The sequence below is a fragment of the Rhinolophus sinicus genome, chromosome 12 (genome assembly GCF_057876585.1).
Source record: "Rhinolophus sinicus isolate RSI-liver-muscle chromosome 12, RSI-T2T, whole genome shotgun sequence".
In the NCBI taxonomy this organism is placed as follows: domain Eukaryota; kingdom Metazoa; phylum Chordata; class Mammalia; order Chiroptera; family Rhinolophidae; genus Rhinolophus; species Rhinolophus sinicus.
This window is the reverse complement of record NC_142512.1, coordinates 55195591-55212856: the sequence shown is the minus strand read 5'-3', so window position 1 is coordinate 55212856 and position 17266 is coordinate 55195591. Positions and strand designations below refer to the sequence as shown.

The 17266-nt window shown below is 59.5% G+C and overlaps 2 protein-coding genes across 18 annotated transcripts in view; one reads left to right on the top strand and one right to left on the bottom strand.

Moving 5' to 3' along the window:
• The window catches only part of RBFOX3 (RNA binding fox-1 homolog 3), a 362978-nt gene extending 357496 nt beyond the window's left edge, over positions 1 to 5482 (top strand). For 7 of the 14 annotated variants that reach the window (XM_074320479.2, XM_088802435.1, XM_074320477.2 and 4 more), the window contains 2 exons: positions 391 to 469; positions 2253 to 4069. In XM_074320479.2, the coding sequence (XP_074176580.1) occupies positions 391 to 469; positions 2253 to 2297 (124 nt within the window). In that variant the 3' untranslated portion in view covers positions 2298 to 4069. Of the gene's footprint in view, positions 1 to 390; positions 470 to 2252 lie in introns of all 14 variants that reach the window. The other 7 variants (XR_012492320.2, XR_012492317.2, XR_012492321.2 and 4 more) reach the window with 3 other exon arrangements.
• Positions 5483 to 5961: 479 nt separating this feature from the next.
• On the bottom strand, positions 5962 to 17205 carry ENGASE (endo-beta-N-acetylglucosaminidase). 4 transcript variants are annotated; one of them, XM_019735631.3, is made up of 14 exons: positions 16944 to 17205; positions 15488 to 15555; positions 15119 to 15320; positions 14067 to 14215; positions 13492 to 13649; positions 12775 to 12923; positions 12255 to 12420; positions 11208 to 11311; positions 10802 to 10910; positions 10393 to 10583; positions 9727 to 9875; positions 9101 to 9209; positions 8655 to 8769; positions 5962 to 8506 (listed from the first exon to the last, which is right to left on the bottom strand). In XM_019735631.3, exons 1-14 carry the CDS (start codon positions 17060 to 17062, stop codon positions 8090 to 8092), a joined length of 2205 nt encoding a protein of 734 aa, XP_019591190.3. In that variant the 5' UTR covers positions 17063 to 17205; the 3' UTR covers positions 5962 to 8089. The 4 variants fall into 4 exon arrangements, with proteins under 4 accessions (XP_019591190.3, XP_019591191.3, XP_019591193.3 ...); XM_019735632.3 differs by having other exon boundaries at positions 9101 to 9206; positions 16944 to 17203; XM_019735634.3 differs by lacking the exon at positions 16944 to 17205 and adding an exon at positions 16799 to 16937.
• Positions 17206 to 17266: the final 61 nt, after the last annotated feature.

Sequence of the window (17266 nt, the reverse complement as noted above, 5' to 3'; positions counted from 1 at the left end):
CCCCGTCCCCCCACTGTCCCCTGGCTCTTGCCCTCCTCTGAACCTCTTCCTTGTACTTTGCCCCATCCTTTCTGGGGAATCAAGGTTTCTTTTCCCTCCAAACGCGCTCTGTGAGGACCCCTTTCTCTCCATGTGGTACCTGGTAGAACAGGCTGCCCTGGTCAGGTCAGGTCAGCACGTGGGTGTACAGAGAGGGTGGCCAGCTGTGTTCTGGACACTTTCTTCCAAGTAGGCAGGCAGGACAGTGAGGCGAGGGTGGGGCGGGAGGCGGTCTTTCAGTTGGGACCACTCTGGAGGACGCTGGGGACTGATGTGGGGAGGGGGTGGGAGACCTGCAGCCACCCTCACTTGGCCCCTCACCTGGCCCCTCATGCTGTACCGTCTCTGCAGTTACGGCCGAGTCTATGCAGCTGCTGACCCCTATCACCACACTATCGGCCCTGCCGCGACCTACAGCATCGGAACCATGGTAAGGAAGCTGGGCGGCCTGGCCCTTGGCACCAGCAATGATGCTGCAGCCAGGGCGGGCGGGCGGGCAGGCGGGCGGGCTCTTAGGAGAACTGCCCAGACCTGTGACCAGTGCCTCAGGCCTGGTGGCTGGAAGGACCAAGTGCTGGATTTGAGTTGGAGGTGGGGGGACTTGTCCCGTCATGCCCTCGTGCAGTGTGAGGGAGGAAGGTCTGCCCAGATGCTCATCTGCCCCGCCATGACGTCTGGTCCTGCTGTGGCTGTTTGCTGAGCCTGGTAACTAAGTCCTGACAGGGCCCTCTCTTCCCCTGCCAGTAAAGCCGACAGAACCTTCCCAGTAGAGGCTTCAGAGGCAGGCAGGGCCCTGCTGCCCCTCGTGCGGTGTGTCCGTGCCCCCGTCCTTCTGTGTCCTGTCAGCCCCTTGCTGCACCTTTTCTCACATCAAGGGGGAAACAAAGGCTGCGGCTGTCTCGCTCCCCTGCCCCTCATCCTTGACTGCTCCGCGGCTCTGTTCTGGGTCTGCAGGCCCTCTCCGGGAAAATGGTGCCCGCTCTGCCTGGCCTGTGCCCACGGGCTTCGGGTGGGGTGGAAGGGGCACACTCCTGATGGGCCAGTGTGTCTGTGTGTGTGTGTGTGTATGGCCAGCTGTCAACACATACAGCCCAGCTCACTCTGTACCCCAAAATCTGCTTCCAAGGGACACCTACCTCCTGTGCCCACCCCTGCCCCCCACCCCGGGGGCTGTTAATGTCAGTTTTTTGCTAACTTGACATCCAGCATCAAAGATGAAAACATGTTTGGGGGGTAAGGAGGGAGGGGGTTCAGAGCCAGTATGGATTTTTTCCATCTCCTTTGGTTTTGATTACGCCTTCCCAATTTTTGTTGTCTTTTTTTATTTTTAACAAGCCTCTGACATCCCAAGCAGCCTCTGTGACTGCTGGCCGCCACAGGGAGCAGTCCCTCTGGGTGGAGGCCCCGAAACTGCGGCTCACAGGCCCCTTGGCTGCAGGACTCACCCGGCCCTCTGTGCAGCTACTAGCTAAAGGCTCTCATTAATTCACAGATGGTTCTCTCTGATGTTTTCATTTTTTAAAGATTTCCATTTTCCCCCCAACTTTTCTTCTCTGGCACTTGCCGTTTTCTTAATTTTTTTGGCAAAAACTGGTGGGTGGAGCGAGAGGTTCCTGTGGCACCTCCGTGACCCAGGGGCATAGGACCACAAACATGCCAGAGCTGTGGTCCCTGGCAGGACAGAGGGGTGGGACCCCAGTGACCTCAAAAAGCCCCTTGGAGCTTGGCAGGCAGGCACAGCCCCTCCTGGCAAGCCAAGGCCAAGGGAACCCTAACAGGAGGTCCCTCCCCCCTCCCCATGTCTGAAGGGCTGAGTCCTTCCTTGCAGCAGCCCCCGGGGCACTGAGGAGGTGGGACTCTCACTCAGAATTCCCCTGATGAAGGAGAAAGGGACAGTAAAGGGCCAGGCCTGAGCCAAGAGAGTCACCAAGAGACATCTCAAACCTTGTTATCCAGCAGCCCTGGGGCTGCAGACGCCGGTACCCCCACCCCCCACGCCCCGAGACCACCACCACAGCAGAAATAAGCCCGGACCCCTCCTGCTGCCATGACGACCATGCCCATTCTCCCCAAGGCAATCCATGAGGGGGGCAGAACATGGGAGTTAGCTTTTTCTCTTTTTGTTTTTCCTTAATTTTTCTTTTTTTTTGCTTTCCCCCACCCCCACAGCAGAGGTAGTACTGATTGGCTGTTTTTCATCTTTGATGTTGCAGGCTAGCCTCTGCCGAGGAGGGTACAGCCGCTTCACCCCCTACTAGCAAGAGGCCCAGCCCCTAACAGCATTCACTCTGCCTGCCTAGTACACACCACACCCAGCAGTCCAAACCCAGGCACAACCACCGGGAGGACAGTGCGCCCTCCCGGGCAGCGACACGCCGCTGACCTCTGCGACTCTAAAGTCCATAGGTTTTACCTCCGGCCAGCTGGTCTCCCCACCCCACCCCCCACGTTGGTGTGCGTGTCTGACCCTGTCACCGCTGTATGTCTGAAACCTTGGTTCCTAGTTTGACTTTGTTGACACTGTACCCCCCTCCCAAGCCATTTCTGGGACGGTCTGCACATAGGGGAAGGGGCTAGCAATAGAGCCACACCCACGAGGGTGACCCACACCCCATCCCTGGGGTCTGCAGAGCCACAGGAGGTGCCTGGCCCAGGAAGCCACCCCAGCCAGCCTGAGCCACAGACCTCATGCCTCCCCTGGGGTTCTGGGAGCAAGGGGCTCCCCTGCACCCCAGTTGGTGGGTTCCCGACCATGTTCCTGTCCAGCCTTCACCCAGCTAGTCTCGGGAGTAGCCATCTGCCCTCCACTCCACGTCCAGCTGAAACATTGCTGATGACATTTTATTGATAACGTTTCCTGCTGGTCCTGTGGGAGCCACACCATCCTCAGGGGTTCCTTCCCAGCCTCTGTTGTAAGAAATGAAAGTATAGGAAGAAATTTCCCTGCCAGGAGGCCTGGAAGCTCAATAGCTGCTCCCCCTGCAGGGCCCATGGGCCCCCTCAGCCATCTGCCCCACTGGCCCCCTTACCCTGTCCTTCCAGCAGCAGACCCTCCCCTCCGCCTGCCCTCTGCGGTGGCACACCTGAGACGGGGTTCTGTCCAGCCTGGCCCTGGGGTTTGCTGTCCTTCCCTTCCCTGAGCTCAGAAACGCCTTTTCATCAGGGTACATTTCAGAGGAGGTGAGGAGTGGGGTGCTGCTCCCCTCAGGCCTTCCCGGTGGGACAGCATTCAGTGTCAGCCTCCCATCTAGAGAGGCTCGGTGCTTAGCTCTGCTCTCCTGAGTGCACACCACTCCCGGGGCGTGCAGGCTCTGGGAGGAGATGCTGGCTGGGGGCTACAGGTAAAGCTGAGACAGCCTAGTGAGCTTCTGCAAGAGTCCACCCTTGCCACCTGCCAGCCTGGCACCTCCATTACAGGAAAAAGTAACAGGGGCCAAGGAAGCCCTGGTGTGTTAATGAACGTACCAGAGCTGGGTTTCTGGGGGCCGACGGCCAGCTAGAGGGCGTGGGTCCCCACCGGCCAGGACGCGATCTGCCACCTGTTCCACTGGCGCATCGGTTCCTGGCTGGTGGAGCAGGTGGGTCATTCCCAGGGTGCCCAGCCCCATCACCTCCCACTTACCAGAGCACCACCTTCTCTGCTGCTTCATTCCAGGCCGCCCCCGTGGCTATTCAGCCGGCTCTGACTTCTGCCCTCCTCCTGGCCAGAGCCAGCCAGGCCCCTGCCCACCTCCGCTCTTAGCAGAGTCCATCTGCCAGCCAGGTTCCCTGTCACTATTCCCACCGCCCCTCTACTCCCACCGTAGTCCGTGCCGTCTGCCCTGGGGGACAGACGTCTGCTCTAAATCCAACTCATGCAAGGTGATGGGCCCTGAAAACTAGGAGGGGGACAGGTTGTGGGGCTCTGGGACTTCAGCGTGCAGCCCCGTGCCCGCCCTCCTGCCCTGTCCTGTGGGGTCTCGGGTCCCTGTCCTCACTACACGCCTGCAGGTGCTTCCGTGAAACTGCAAGTCCCGCCTTTCTGTTTCTGTTGTAGTGAAAGCTTCCACCGTTTCCTTCTTGGACCGCGAAGGGCAAAAACAAAAAAACAAACAAAAAAATCACAAAACAAAAAACAAAACAAAAAAAGATGTTAAGATCCAAGCAACAAAAAACCAACCAAACCAAGAAGCATCCACCACGTCCGGGTCCCGCGTGCCGACGCACCGCAGCGGGGAGCACGTTGGCCGGGCGCCGTGCCCAGGAGAGCGCCGGCCTCGCCCCTCCGGCTGGCAGCGCTGGCGGGAAGCGCCCTCCCGACTCGGGCAGGGGAGAATGAGAGGGGAAGGGGCCTCGGTTTTCTGTGCAGTCTTCCTTTCCCGGCCCCCCACTCCCAAGGCAGTGTGGGGCCAGCAGTGGAGCAGGCCGCAGCCCGAGCCCGGAGAGCAGGCCGAGAACGGGACTTGACCTGTGTTGCCAACTGTGCCAGAGGAGGGGACGGCGGGCTGGGGCGGGCGCGGGGAGGGGCAGCTTTTCATTCTCGGGGCTCTGGCTTCAGCCCCTGCCCACTCACCCTGTGTTGTGCTCTCTGGGCCCCAGCTCCCCCTCATGCCATGCCACCAACGCCCGTGTCCTGCAAACCTGTTCGAGGAGTTTGCAGGCCACTGAGGCTGTCCAACCAGCAGCCCTGGGGTCCGACCCCAGCACCAAGGGCTGACATGGTTCCAGAACTATGGGGCGCCCAGGCCTCCATGTGGGGGGCTGCCAGGCCAGGATTGACTCCTGTACCTAAGAACGAGGAGGGTGGAGGCCTTGAAGCCGAGGACTCGCTCTGACTGGCTGTTTCTGGTTCCCTTTGTGGGAGAGGCCCTGGGCCTGGTCTGCGGGAGGCAAGGCCGACCTCCTGGTGCCTGCTGGCACGGGGACAGGCCAGCGCCTGGCTGCACAGCGAGCTTGGCAGTCACGGTGCTATGGGTCTAGAGGGCCAGGTCAGCGCAGGGAGAGCAAGTGGTGGGGGGAAGGTCGGGTGCAGCAGACGGTAGGTACCAGGAGAAGCCCCTGGCCAGGCAGCGGTATCTGAAGTCGGAGCAGCCCCTGGCCAGGCAGCGGTATCTGAAGTCGGAGCAGCAGCAAAAAATAACACAAAACCGGGCTCCCAACGTGGCTCCACGACTCTCATGAAACGTAAAAGGAACGACACCTCACTTTATATTGTGCATCAGCTCCTGACGCGAGTCTCCTTTTCTATTCCCGGTGTACAGAGCCCGCCACAGGCTGCCCTGTGTACAGAGCCCCCGCCGTGCTGGACCCTTTTCTTGCAGCAGCTCCGCCCCCGGCCCCCTCTAGGACTGCAGCCAGGCCCCACTTCCTTTCTTAACCATTCTGTATGCTTCCCACGTGTGACCATTCAAATCAGCAGTATTATTATTAAGATTATTAATAAAGGTTTCTTTCTTCAAACCAGGACAGCTCTTTCTGATTTGGCAGCTCCCGGGCACAGAGGGTGGAGGGCATGCAGTTTGTCCCAAGAGGTAGCCTGCCTTTGCTGGAGCCAGGTGGGCCGAGGGGAGTGTGTGCAAGATTCTGGAACCCCTCTCCCACCCCATCCCAGGACAGGCTGGAAGCAGGGCACCTTGCCTCAGAGCTGGGGCGTCCTGGGGAAGTGGGGCTGCTGCAGGGGAGGTTGTCGCTGTGGGATGGGGGAGTCTCTAAGGTCTCACCCATGCACCTGGCTCTGCAACTGACAGGCCAGGTGGTCCCAGGAGCCCACTGCACCAGCAGGGTGTGAGTTCCCATTCCTGGAAGGCTGCTGCCCCGGAAGAGGAAGGAAGGAGAACGGAGTGGGAAGCAGCAGAAGCCCAAGGGCGGGAAGCCTTGAGCGAGGGGTTGGGCCGGGGCCAGACTCCCACACGGAGCCCCCAACACATCTCACCAAGACTCGAGTTCATTTTTCACGATGCTGGGTAATTTATTTCAGAGCAATTACACCCACCAGAGGGACACAGGCTTAAAGGCCGACATTAATTTTCCTGCATACGAGCCTTGCCTGTCGGTGGGACTGGGGACCGCGCTCCTGGGGCATGGGCTGTGTGCTGCTGTCGCGCCACGCTCTGCTAAACCCCCTTATTTCTAATTGCCTGTTCACCAGACTCTGAGAAAATAATTGCCACTATAAATTTTCCCTCTTCTGCATAAAATATTCGGGGGAACCAGCATTTTTTTGTAAGGCCTTCATGAAAAGGGCAGCAGACGTGAATGGCTGTGTTGCCCACTTCTAGGCACCCTGCCCATTCCCCCACCCCCCGCCGCCTGCTCTCACCTCTTGGGGAGAAAGGCGGGGAAGCCCACCCCGGATCCCCCTGGTTCGAAACGAGAGAGGCTCAAAGTGCTCAGGGAATTGTCAAAACAGAGAAAAGTGGGACGAGCAGTTCCCGTGGCAGCAGCTCCCGCGGGAAACCTGTTTCGGCCTCTTCTGGCCTGGAGGAGCCATCTACCCCCTCCTGGGACCCAGCTGGCGGGGCCACACGTGTGGGACATAAAAAGTACATTGTTCCCAATGAGGAAAGACATGGAAGCTGAGTCCCTGTGTCGTGCTGTGAAAGGAAGGTGGGCACCTGGGAGAGCAGGGGAAGTGGAGATGGAGGCAAGTGTCCCCCTGGAAGACCAGCTGTCCCACAGGCCGATTTTACCTGGCCCGCCCACCCCTCCCAAAGCCGGGGACCCTACGCCCGAGAAGCGGTGTGGCTGCACTGCCGCCTGGTGGTCTCTCCCTTGCTACAGCTGGCCCGGAGCTGGCACATGAGGCCACTTGCTGGGAGGTCACGTGACCCCAGTGTCCTAGCCCTTGGCACCATCCACATCTCAGCACAGAGGACGGGGGATGGGAAGAGGCCTGGGGTGAAACCTGGGCCTTGGACCCCATCAAAGGGTCACAACAGACCCTTCTCGGCACTGGAGAGAAGCAGGATTACCCAAGGTGGAGACCGCACCCCAGGAAACCACCTCGGTGGCCCAGCTGTGTGGCTGCAGACGTCACATCCGGCTCACTTAGCCCCCTCCTCCCTGGGCAGAGCCCCTGGCTGGCCTCAGCACACACAGTGGGGAGAGGAAGGTGCCAGGAGAGAAGGAAGCGAGAGAGGAAGATGACGGCAGTGGAGAGGGCTGTCCCTTGGAATACCTACTCAAGGTGCCTGGCCCTGGGAAAGGCTGAGCGGGGCGGTGGAAAGGGACAGTGGGCCCAGAGCTCCCACACGAAGGCCGTGGGCTGGGCTGGGCCCTGCTGGGGATCCTACAGCCCACGCCTGGACGCTCGTTCCGAGCAGAGGCGGAGCCAAGGCGCCCAGGCTGCCCCCTGCAAGCTTCGCCCTGTAACTACAACCCTGGAGAGAAGTAGCAGGAGACAGGCCAGTGAGAATGTTTCAGAAATAGTTCCGGCTCAGGACAGTAAATCGGGAAAGCCACAACACAAGGTGGTCTGGACAGCGGTGACCCACCCTCCAGGTGGAGATGCAGCTGGTGCCGGCCTGGCCCTGGGTTCCCACTCCCAAGGGGACACAGACTAGTCCCCAGGTACCATCGCCAGGGGCCCTGCAGGCGCCCACTGTTCCACGCCCACCCACCCTCACTGCACCCCCCAGTCCCCACTGCAGCCTCTGCTAGTGCAGTCTGCACCCTCAAAACATCGTTAGGGCCTGCTCCGAGCCTTCGTGCCACAGTGTAAGCTCGTTTCTCATTGTCCCATCTGCAGGGGTAAGAGGTCACCATTCTCAGCATGAGCGTCTTTCAGCCTATTAGGAAATACCCTTCATGGAATTTTCTGGACTATCCCAAATCCTTTCCCAGTACCCTGGGAAGTGTGCACTATAGAGGGATGAGGAAAAAACGGGGTCCATGCACCTCAGGGGTCAGCCCAGCACGCTGACTTCTCGGCTTTCCTGTCACAAATGCCCCCCACGAAAGCCGCAGCACAGCCTTCTGGGGACCTGGGGTCTCCCGCCGCTGCCCCCACACTTCCTGGCCCCATTGCGGAAGGAGCCGTCGCCGTGAGGCGGGAGACTGGTTTAATGTTCGCTCACGTGCTGGGCATGGAGTACTGCACAGCCGCCCTGCCCCACTCGGCCTGCGGCACCAGGAACCCCTCCCTGGGGACAGGCTCCACCAGGAACTCCACATGGCCATCCTGGCCAGGCCCAGCGGTGGCCACTGCCAGGTCCACAATCCTGTACTGGTTGACAAAAGCCAGGCCCAGGAGCATGGGCTTCTCTCCCCTGCCGAGAGGACCACCTCCAATCCCTGGGCAGCAGTGGAGCCGGAAGCATCGGACGTGGGACAGAGGGAAGGACCAGTGCAGAGTACAGCTGAGCCGGAGCCCAGCAGGGGGCCCCTCCCCGGAAGAGGCCAAAGAGGCGGCTGGCTGCCAGCGGACATGTGACAGAGAGATGGCCTGCACCTGGGGCAGAGGGGCCAGCAAGCTCTTAGCATCCACCACCTGGCAGGAGAGAGAAGGCATGCCGCTGAGAAGCCCACGGGGGCGGCTGAGGGGGCCACCCCTGCACGTCCCCCGCCTGGGTCCCTCCACCCCAACCCCCCTGAACCAGAGGAGACAGGAGATGGGTGCTCAGCTGAGCCTGCCTCACCTGGATCTCTCCAAGGCGACAGACGAAGTTCTCCTGCTTCCGGCTGCCTGGAAGCCGATGGAAGCTAACTAGCAGGTCCCCCAGGAGACAGCCTTGCAGGTTCACTTTATAGCAGCTGACAGAGGCAAACGGAGGCTGGTCACAAGGAAGCTGCCTCAGCTCAGAGCCTTCCAGACTGGCTGTGCAGAGGCCCCGCCATGGCGGGAAGGGAGACCCAGCCCAAAGTGGACCCTGTAGTCAGTGGGGAACCCCAGAGCTATGGCATGACCAGACCACTCCCTGTGAGTATCCTGGGCTTGTTGGGGGGCTGCCTGAAATGCAGGTGGTTACTCCAGGGCCCCTCCATCCCTCCAGTTCTGGGGCTTCTCAACACAGAACCCCTCACTCCTCAAGTCCCCACCAGTGTGGTCATGCCCTGCGGGGGCTTCACAGGAAGGAGGACTTACCGCTGGACCCAGCCCCCACTGAGCTGCTGGCCACAGTGGCCCACCGATCTGGCCAGCTTGGTGGGGGGCGCCTGGAGGAGTTGGGGGCTGTGCCTGCAGCTTGTTTCTGCTGGGGGACGAGACACGGAACTTGAGAGAGAACCCACAGGAAATGGCACCGGAAGGTGTCAGAGCAGGGGCGCCCCAGGCACGTGTGGCCCAGGACAGGCTGAGGCCTTGGAAAGGAGCACAGGGTGGACAGCAGGCAGGTGTGCGGATGGATGCTCGGGACTGGCCGTGGCCTCACTCTCCTGGCTTCTCCCCAGCCCCTGCCATGTCCCCCCTCTGTGTCACAGCTGGCAGGAGGCCACTCCCCAAGTCTCTGCAGCACACATCCAACCCCATACAGCAGGCCGTGCTGCCCGACCGGGGCCGTGGGCCAGAGGGCTCGGCTGAGGGGTGAAGCTCCCCGCCCGCAGCTGGACCACAATGGCACCGTCACAGCAGGCAGGATGGCCTGACACTGCTGACGCCAGCTTCCTGCACACCCCGTGCACCTTCTCCCTTCTGGGCCCCTCTTCCCTGAGCTGTCCGGAGAAGGGGGAGAGACCTGCAAAGAGAGGCAGGAGCCAACCCCATCCCCTCACCATTCAACGGACAGATGTCACCGATGTGACAGCTGCCCGCATCCCCTGTGGTGAGCTCCAAAGCCACCCTGACATTCGAAGGCCCTTCGAGCTTATACACCATGGACAGGAAGACTTCAGGTGGCATTGGGACCTGCAGGGAGAATAACCTGGAGGAGGAAGGGCCTATGATGAGTGGCTTGAGCTGGTTCCAGCACGCCAGCCACCAACCTCTCCCTCCAGGGAGCTCGGGGGCCAGAGGCCCACTCTGGGGATGCCCTTCCCCCAAAACCAGGTCCTCTGTGGCTGAAACGTCCCAGTTCTGCAATCCTATAGACAAGAGGTATCTGAAGCACTCAGTCTCAGGAACAGAAAGTGGAGTGTGGGGGCCAGGGCTGGGGCAGGGGTGGGAACCGTGCAGTGTGGACAGTTCCAGTTTTGCAAGATGACACAGTTCTGGAGATTGGGTCCCCACCAGTGTGCATATAGTTCACACTACCACACTGTACACTGAAAACTGCTGAAGGCGGTAAACTGTGTGCTGTGTTTTCGCCACAGTGGGACACACCTCGGTTCTGGCCTCTGGCCTCATTCCGGCCTCCGCCGCCCACCTGCCCGGTTACACCATCAACACAGATAAGGGGAGAAGATGGTGATCCCCAAATCTCCTCCCACTCACTCACCTACCTCACAACCACCTCTCTGACCTCAGGCGGAATCACCCCCTCGATGAGCAGGGAGCTGCCCCCATTCCAGGCGTCTGCCATGCAGCTGAGCGTCTTCACCCAGCCCCCTCCGTCCCCTTCCAGTCTGTGCTCTCCAAACAGGGGCTGGATTTCCTGGGCACTTGGGTGGTACCAGGGCCCCACCGCCACCTCCTAGAGGAAAACGCAGCATTGGAGGGACGACTGGGAGGGCAGAACAGTGTGTGCACAGATGTGACAGAAAGAACAGAGCGGCCATCATCCCCTTCACAAGCCCCAAGGCCCCTCCCGCCCCTCCCAGGAGGCGCCCCAAGACACGGAAAAAAGGCTGCCCCTTTGTCACGGGAAGGAACCCCACTGCCCGCGGTCACCCAGCACGGTGGCCCACACACCTGGCCATAGCAGACTCTTCGAGCCCCCATGCCCATGCAGAAAGAAGTGACAAAGGGCAAGGAGCAGATGCTATGGGTGGGCAGGTAGCCAGCCAGCAGACTCCAGAACCTGCGGAGAAACCAGCAGTTCAAGTCTAGAATAAAGGGGCGCCTCCCCTCAGCTCACGCCCTGTGATGCCCTGTGACTCCGGCTGGCCCACATCCCCCAACACGGGCATGTGGGAGGCGCACATCTGTGGGAAGTGATCCCTCCGAGACCCCGCCCCCGGAAGCAGCCTGGGCGGCGGGGCCACGCGTCCTGCCTTGACCATCCCCGAGAGAGTCAGGCCTGAGGCGCCTCGAGAAGTCCCCTGAGACCCCTCGCTGCCATCAGCCCCCGCTAAGCCTTGAGTCGGGCAGGACTCACTTGTCCTGGTTCTGGAAGAAATTCTTCTTCTCCAAACACTCGTACACCCAGCCTGGCGCAAACAGGGCCGCCGAGAACCCGTGCTTTCGGATCAGCTCGAGAGACTAGAGACACAGCAGCAGGGACATGATGGGCGCGTCAGGACACAACCAGTGTCCAGACAGGTGGGCTCTCCCGGGGGCGGCCTGGGAAGGCGGGGGCTGCCCACTCTCCCTCCCAGCTCCACGCAAGGCTTTCGGGTTCATCCCTACAGTCCCACAGGCGACCGGAAGTGGGTGCTACTGTGGGCAGGGGTCTGCGGGTGGGGCGCGCACAGCTATACCCCTCACTGTAGTTGCTCTCTCTCCCTACACCCCACCCTGCTCTGTTACCAGACTCACAGGGTTGGAGAGAATCTTCAGTTATTGGATTAATTTAATCACTTAAGCTTAATTAATGAGACTGTCCCTGTGGCACCTGGTGGGGGTGGGGGGGAAGGCAGGTCTGACAGCCCAGGAGACAAGCTGACTCCCTACTTATCCCACAGCAGGTACATTAGCCCCGTAGCCCCTCTTCTCTTTCCTCACAGCCGACATGACTTGCCTTGCCAGAAAACCTCACTAGTTAGTAAACCAGCAGCTCCCAAACCGTGCGTTTGTCACCTGGGTCCTTAGCCCAGAGCTGCCTGTGAAAGGAAGCCCTGCTGTTTGACTCCAGCATCCCCAAGTCCACCAAGGTTTAAGACGCTAGCTTAGCATCCTTCAAAGTATGTCAAGCTAGCTAGAGGTGAGACCGCAGTGGGCACAGGTGCCTTTGTGCATTAACACCTGTATGAAAAGCACCATCTGACCGTAGAAATGGGTGGAAGTTAGGATTTTAGGGCACAGCTTGGCCTTAGGGCAGGTCACTGAAGTTTCTGGGTGCCTCAGTTTCCCTACTCTAGGAAAATAAACTGCTGCCTCTCTCCCTCAAAGAGAGATGGGAATGAAAGGGCCACAAGAAATCTAAGCCCCACGGAAGGCACGCAGGCCACTGTCCCCACCCCTGGCCTCCAGTGCCACCACCCACCTTGTTGGTGTCAAATCGGCCCCCGACAACGTTTCCCCGGGCAAACACGTCCACTCCCACATAGACATCGGCCTGGCGCTCCCCGGCCTGGCCCCGCATTCGCTCCAGATGTCCCGCCTGCCAGTTATAGTTGGTGAAGAACCCGTCACAGGAATCAAAGAAGACCCTGCAAGATGGCAAAGGCCGGGGTGAAGGACCAGGGTGCTTGTCCTGCTGTCTCAGTCTTCTTCCCCTGCCAGCACCCGCGTCCACACACGACCCAGACTGTGGGCTGCCGCCAGGACCCAGAGCATAGTCTCCCAAAGAACAGGGGCTGAGCCCACAAACGTGGCCTACAGCCCCCGGCACAGCACCAAGCGGCCAGGCGCTAATTCTGCCTGCTGAGCACCAGGTTACGAGATGACGCTGCCCGCTCCCTCTTTACCCAAGGCGGTCATTTGCGCAATGCCGTCCGCCAGGAGAGATACAGAGCTCCCACATCTCTGCCCCGAGGGCCAGCGCCGCCATCCTGCAGGCTCACCTATTGTGTTCGTTTAGCTCATTCTGCCATTTGAGCTGGCCACTGCTCACCACGCTGTCGTACCAGAGCACCAAGCCCCCAGGGACATGTTGATGCAGCTGAGTGGTCAGGTACTGAAGGAAGTGGGGCATGTTCCCCACTGCGGCCAGCTGGGGAGAAGGACGCAGACAAGACCCAGTGAGGCCCAGAAATGTCTGTCCTGAGACATGCCTAGCGCAGGACAGACAGGACACAATCCCAGGAGCAGCCAGGTCCCCCAAAACCGCCATGGTCCCGGAAGCCAGTCAGCCCCACAAGTCGCCAAGGGGAGGGTCCAGCCAGAGGTCCGACTTTCCTTCATCTGAAGCAGGAAGGACATGGACACAGCGGTCAGGAAAAGAGAAAACGCCATGAGAGGGGAGAGTCTCAAAAGGAAGCCACACATGCAGCCCGAACCAAGCAGAGACGGAGGAGGGGGCGCGTGTCACCATGACGGAGCTGGAGAAGCCAAGCTCAGCCGTGCAGGCCTCCTGGACACAGCACTGGGGCGAGGCCCTGTGTCGTCGCTGCTGAGTAACGGGGATTGGAGCTGCCTCACTGGAGGCGAGTAGGGGCTCCTGCCACCATCATGGGGCCGGCCTGGGAGCGCGCTGAGGGGAGGCTGAGGACACGGTGAAGGGACAGCACGCGGCAGCAGGGGCTGGGCTGGACCAGTGCCAAGAAAAGGGCCATGCTCACACTCAGAGAGTTCTCGATGTTGATCAGCCAGCCATCGAAACGGAAAAACTGGGCGATCAGGACCAGCTGGTCCGCCACTGCCCGGTACGAGTGCTCGTCCCCAGCTAGGAAGGCTTCGCACAGCTGCCCACCTTCTTGCCACTCGGTGATGAAAGTGCCTGCGGGTCAGGATAGAAGTGGGTCAGGCGTGGGAACTGGTGGTTGCTGCATCAGCAGCCTCGTATGGCCTACATGCCTGTTAGACACTCAAATTCTTGGCTGTGAGTCAGATACCCTTGGGCTGGGGCCCAGCCGTGGGGCTTAAACAAGCCAACCGAGGATCCCCATGCAGGTGAACGCTTGAGAAGTAGTGCTGTACCCCGGGCTCAGCCACCTCTGGCTGAGCTGTCATAACAGCAACCCAGGGGCCTGCAAAACTGAAGACACTGACTATCCTTTCCAGAATCAGTCAGCCTCCAGCTGTCCTAACCGATCAGGCAGCCCCCAGGCGAGGCGCTCTACTCACTAGGAGCCCAGCCCAGCCCTGTCATCGCGCAGGAGTCTAGCCAAGTGGGAGTCCTGTCTTTGGCTCTTACCCAGCACACAGACCCCGTGCCTGTGGGCAGCATTGGTCCAGCCCACCGGGGGGATGGTGACCGTGTGATGGCTGAAGTACACGAAGATGTCAATATACTGCCAGTGGTAGAAGGAGTAGGGGTTCTGCGCCGCTGAGCCCTGAATAAACCTGGGCAGAGAAACAGAACCAGTCAGGACCCAGGAAGCAGAATAAAGACACAGCAACGTCCAGGTGGAGAGAGAGCAAGCTCTGCAGAAGCCTGCCATGTACCAGGCCCTGCACAGATACCGCGGCAAGGGGCAGGATTGTGCCACCGTCCTGATGCCAAGACGGTTAGTCTTAAGGGAAACGCTGTCCGCAGGCCATGCAGGCATTTGCTCTCAGATCCGATAGACGGGGTGTTTTTAGCCTCGATGACCAAGGAACACGGAAGGAAAGAGAAGCAGAAGGACTCATGCAAATGCTCCAACTCTGTTCAAAGGTAAGCAGTTCCTCCAGCAGTCTCCTTGCATGTAAGGCACCTGCATGTAAGATTTCGTCACCTGCCTGTCTGCACCTTGATGGCCAGCTCTGACTCAAGCCTTCCCATCAACCGTCATGTCCAAGATTGCTGTAAGGACGGTTAAGATCAGTGAGCTGATCCTGCAGTAACTCTGGGGGAAAAATGTCCCTTGCTAGGAACGGGAGGGGCAGGTAGTGCCTCGGAGCATTCGAGGCCAGAGCCAGCGGACCAGATAGAATCAGAGCTCAGCTGAGGAAGGTGAAGCCAAGAAATGGGGGAAGAGAGTGCCCTGCTGCTGTGCCCGCACCACCCGGCCAGACTCAGGTGCAGGCAGTGCTGGGATTCAGATGGTCTCAGAGCCGACAGGCGTGGCTCTGCCTAGCCCAGCGCCTCTTCTTACAGGTGAACACTGAGGGAGGCCTCATCTGCTCTCCCACTGGTGGCACTCTAGGCTCACGCAGGTCTCCTGACTCCCAGTGCTTTCTGCCACACGACAGGCACTCTCCCTGCCCTCCAGCCCATCCATCAAAGGAAAACAAGCAGAAAATAAACGCAGGCAATGCCCTCACTTGTCATCCAGGTACCCGCCCATCATGTCATGACACAGCAAAGTCCGGGGCCTCCGGCTGCTCAGAGGGGGCTGCCGACACTCAGGGGGTGCCAAGGCCACGTTAAAGCTGTCCTCCACGTCGGGTGTCCACGCCAAGAGTTCCTCCAGGGATGAGAAGTAAAAGCTGATGGGGCTGGTGGTGTCCTTGTCATAGTATCTGACTGGTCAGAGGAGGGACACGGTGAGGAAGCAGTGGCAAGTATGGGGTTATTGATGACGCTCTGACAATCACTGAGAGAGAACTTGAACCGGGGAGTGGGCAGCCCAGCCCGAAAGCCCTAAGAGTGGATGTGGACACGATGCTTAGCACCTCCTCGGACCTTCTTACCTGGCATTGGGTCCGGGGTGAAAGTGACCACTTCACGAAAGACTGCTGCTTCTTGCTCCTCTTCGATTCTAAGCAAAGAGGGAGTTTTAAATTTTTTTCCTACGTAAAAGGGTTAAAAAAAAAAAAAACACTTAGAAGCAAATGGACCAGGCCCCATCTACACATGTAAGGGGGAAGATTCTCTGGCTTACATTTTTTAATGCAAACCCTGGACACGAGCATCAAATTGAGTGCAGCAGCCTGTGTTAGCAGCAGGCTCGGCCTCGGCTTGGACAGACATGCAATCACTACTGCTTGTTGTGAATGAGCCCCTCACTCTCTAAAACAGACACCCCAATGTCACCCTGCAGAGACCAAAGCTATAGCTATCTCACAGGTTTTGCTATAGCCAAGGAACCAGGAAAACTGAAAACGAGAAAGGTTAAGGGCCTAAGAGAACAGCGGTCAAGCTTTCCCTACAGGCCACGTTTCCCTAAGTATGTTCTGCGGAATCCTAACTCCCCATGGGAGGACTCTTATGGGGTGTAATATAGGGTTGTCATGGAGGGTTGTTATGGAGAGAAGAACAGCCTTGGCACATTAAGCCGGAAAACCCTGGATGAATAAATTAAACAGCTTTCTTTTCAAAAATGATTGTTTTTAGAGCGATGAGAGGATCCTGCAGCTGCCATTTATTTATTGGCCAGGGGCTTCAAAGTTGAAATTCTCTAAATCTACCAACATCCGAGACACGTCTTTGTTAATGGGGGTATCATCTGCCAACACCCCGCTTCCATTTTCCATTTTTGTGGGTAAAGCTCCCTCTTTAGGATCTGCCATGCCTGAATACTGACCCAGGGCCTTCAGAAGGGGGCTTAAGGGGACCCCAAGAACTATAGGGGTGGGTGGAAGGAATGGGACAGATTCAAGTAGAAATGCCACCGAAATGCTCCTTTTCGAAGTTCCACTGCCCTCCTCTTCCCCACCAGCCCGCGACCATTAGCTTTCACAGATGTCCAGTCTGAAACACCCCCCAGTCTCTCTCCTTTGGGTTTAAAAACAAAGCTACAGATGCTGTTTCCAGAAGGTAGTCACATCTGTGCGCCTAACTTCCCCCCAGGTGAGCAAATGCCCCAACAAGGAAGAAGCGGGGGCCCAGAAGGGCATGGTCACCCTTCCATGCCTCTGTGCCTTTGTCAGTTCTGTTCCCTCACACTGAAAACCCTTCCCCCCATTCCCACCCGCTGAAACCTTCCTGCCTTCCTCAAGACCCGGTTCAAAGTCCCCACTCCCGCCACCAGCCCCTTGCTGTCCAGCGTGGACGTCAATTACCCTAATTACACCAGCTGGCCTCCACTGATCAATTTCAAATGCCAGGCTAGGGTCCTTTGGGTGACCCACGGCCAGGAGAGGTTGGCATTATCGCCCGCCGCGGGAGGCAGGGCCTCCAGGCTTGCCCACCCGGCCCTCCGCACACCTCGTCCGCGCCCGCCGCTCCCGCTGCTCTGTGATCGCGGGCGCCCGCAGCGGCAGCTCCTGCAGGAGCGCCGCCGCCTGGGTAGCGACTCCCGGCTCAGCGACTCCAGGCGCCTCCATGACACAGCCACGCCGGCCGCCACCCACCGCCCGCCGCCGCCAATCGCAGACCAGGGCCCGCCTCCGCTGCCGCCCGCCTGCCAATGGGGACTGCGAGGCACGGATGCCGGGCCCGACTGGGTGCAGGCCACCTCCTGGCTGATGCTCTGAGCCGGTGTCCCCGCCGCCAGGACTTTGTAGCCAGGGGGCGGGGCCAGGGCGAGG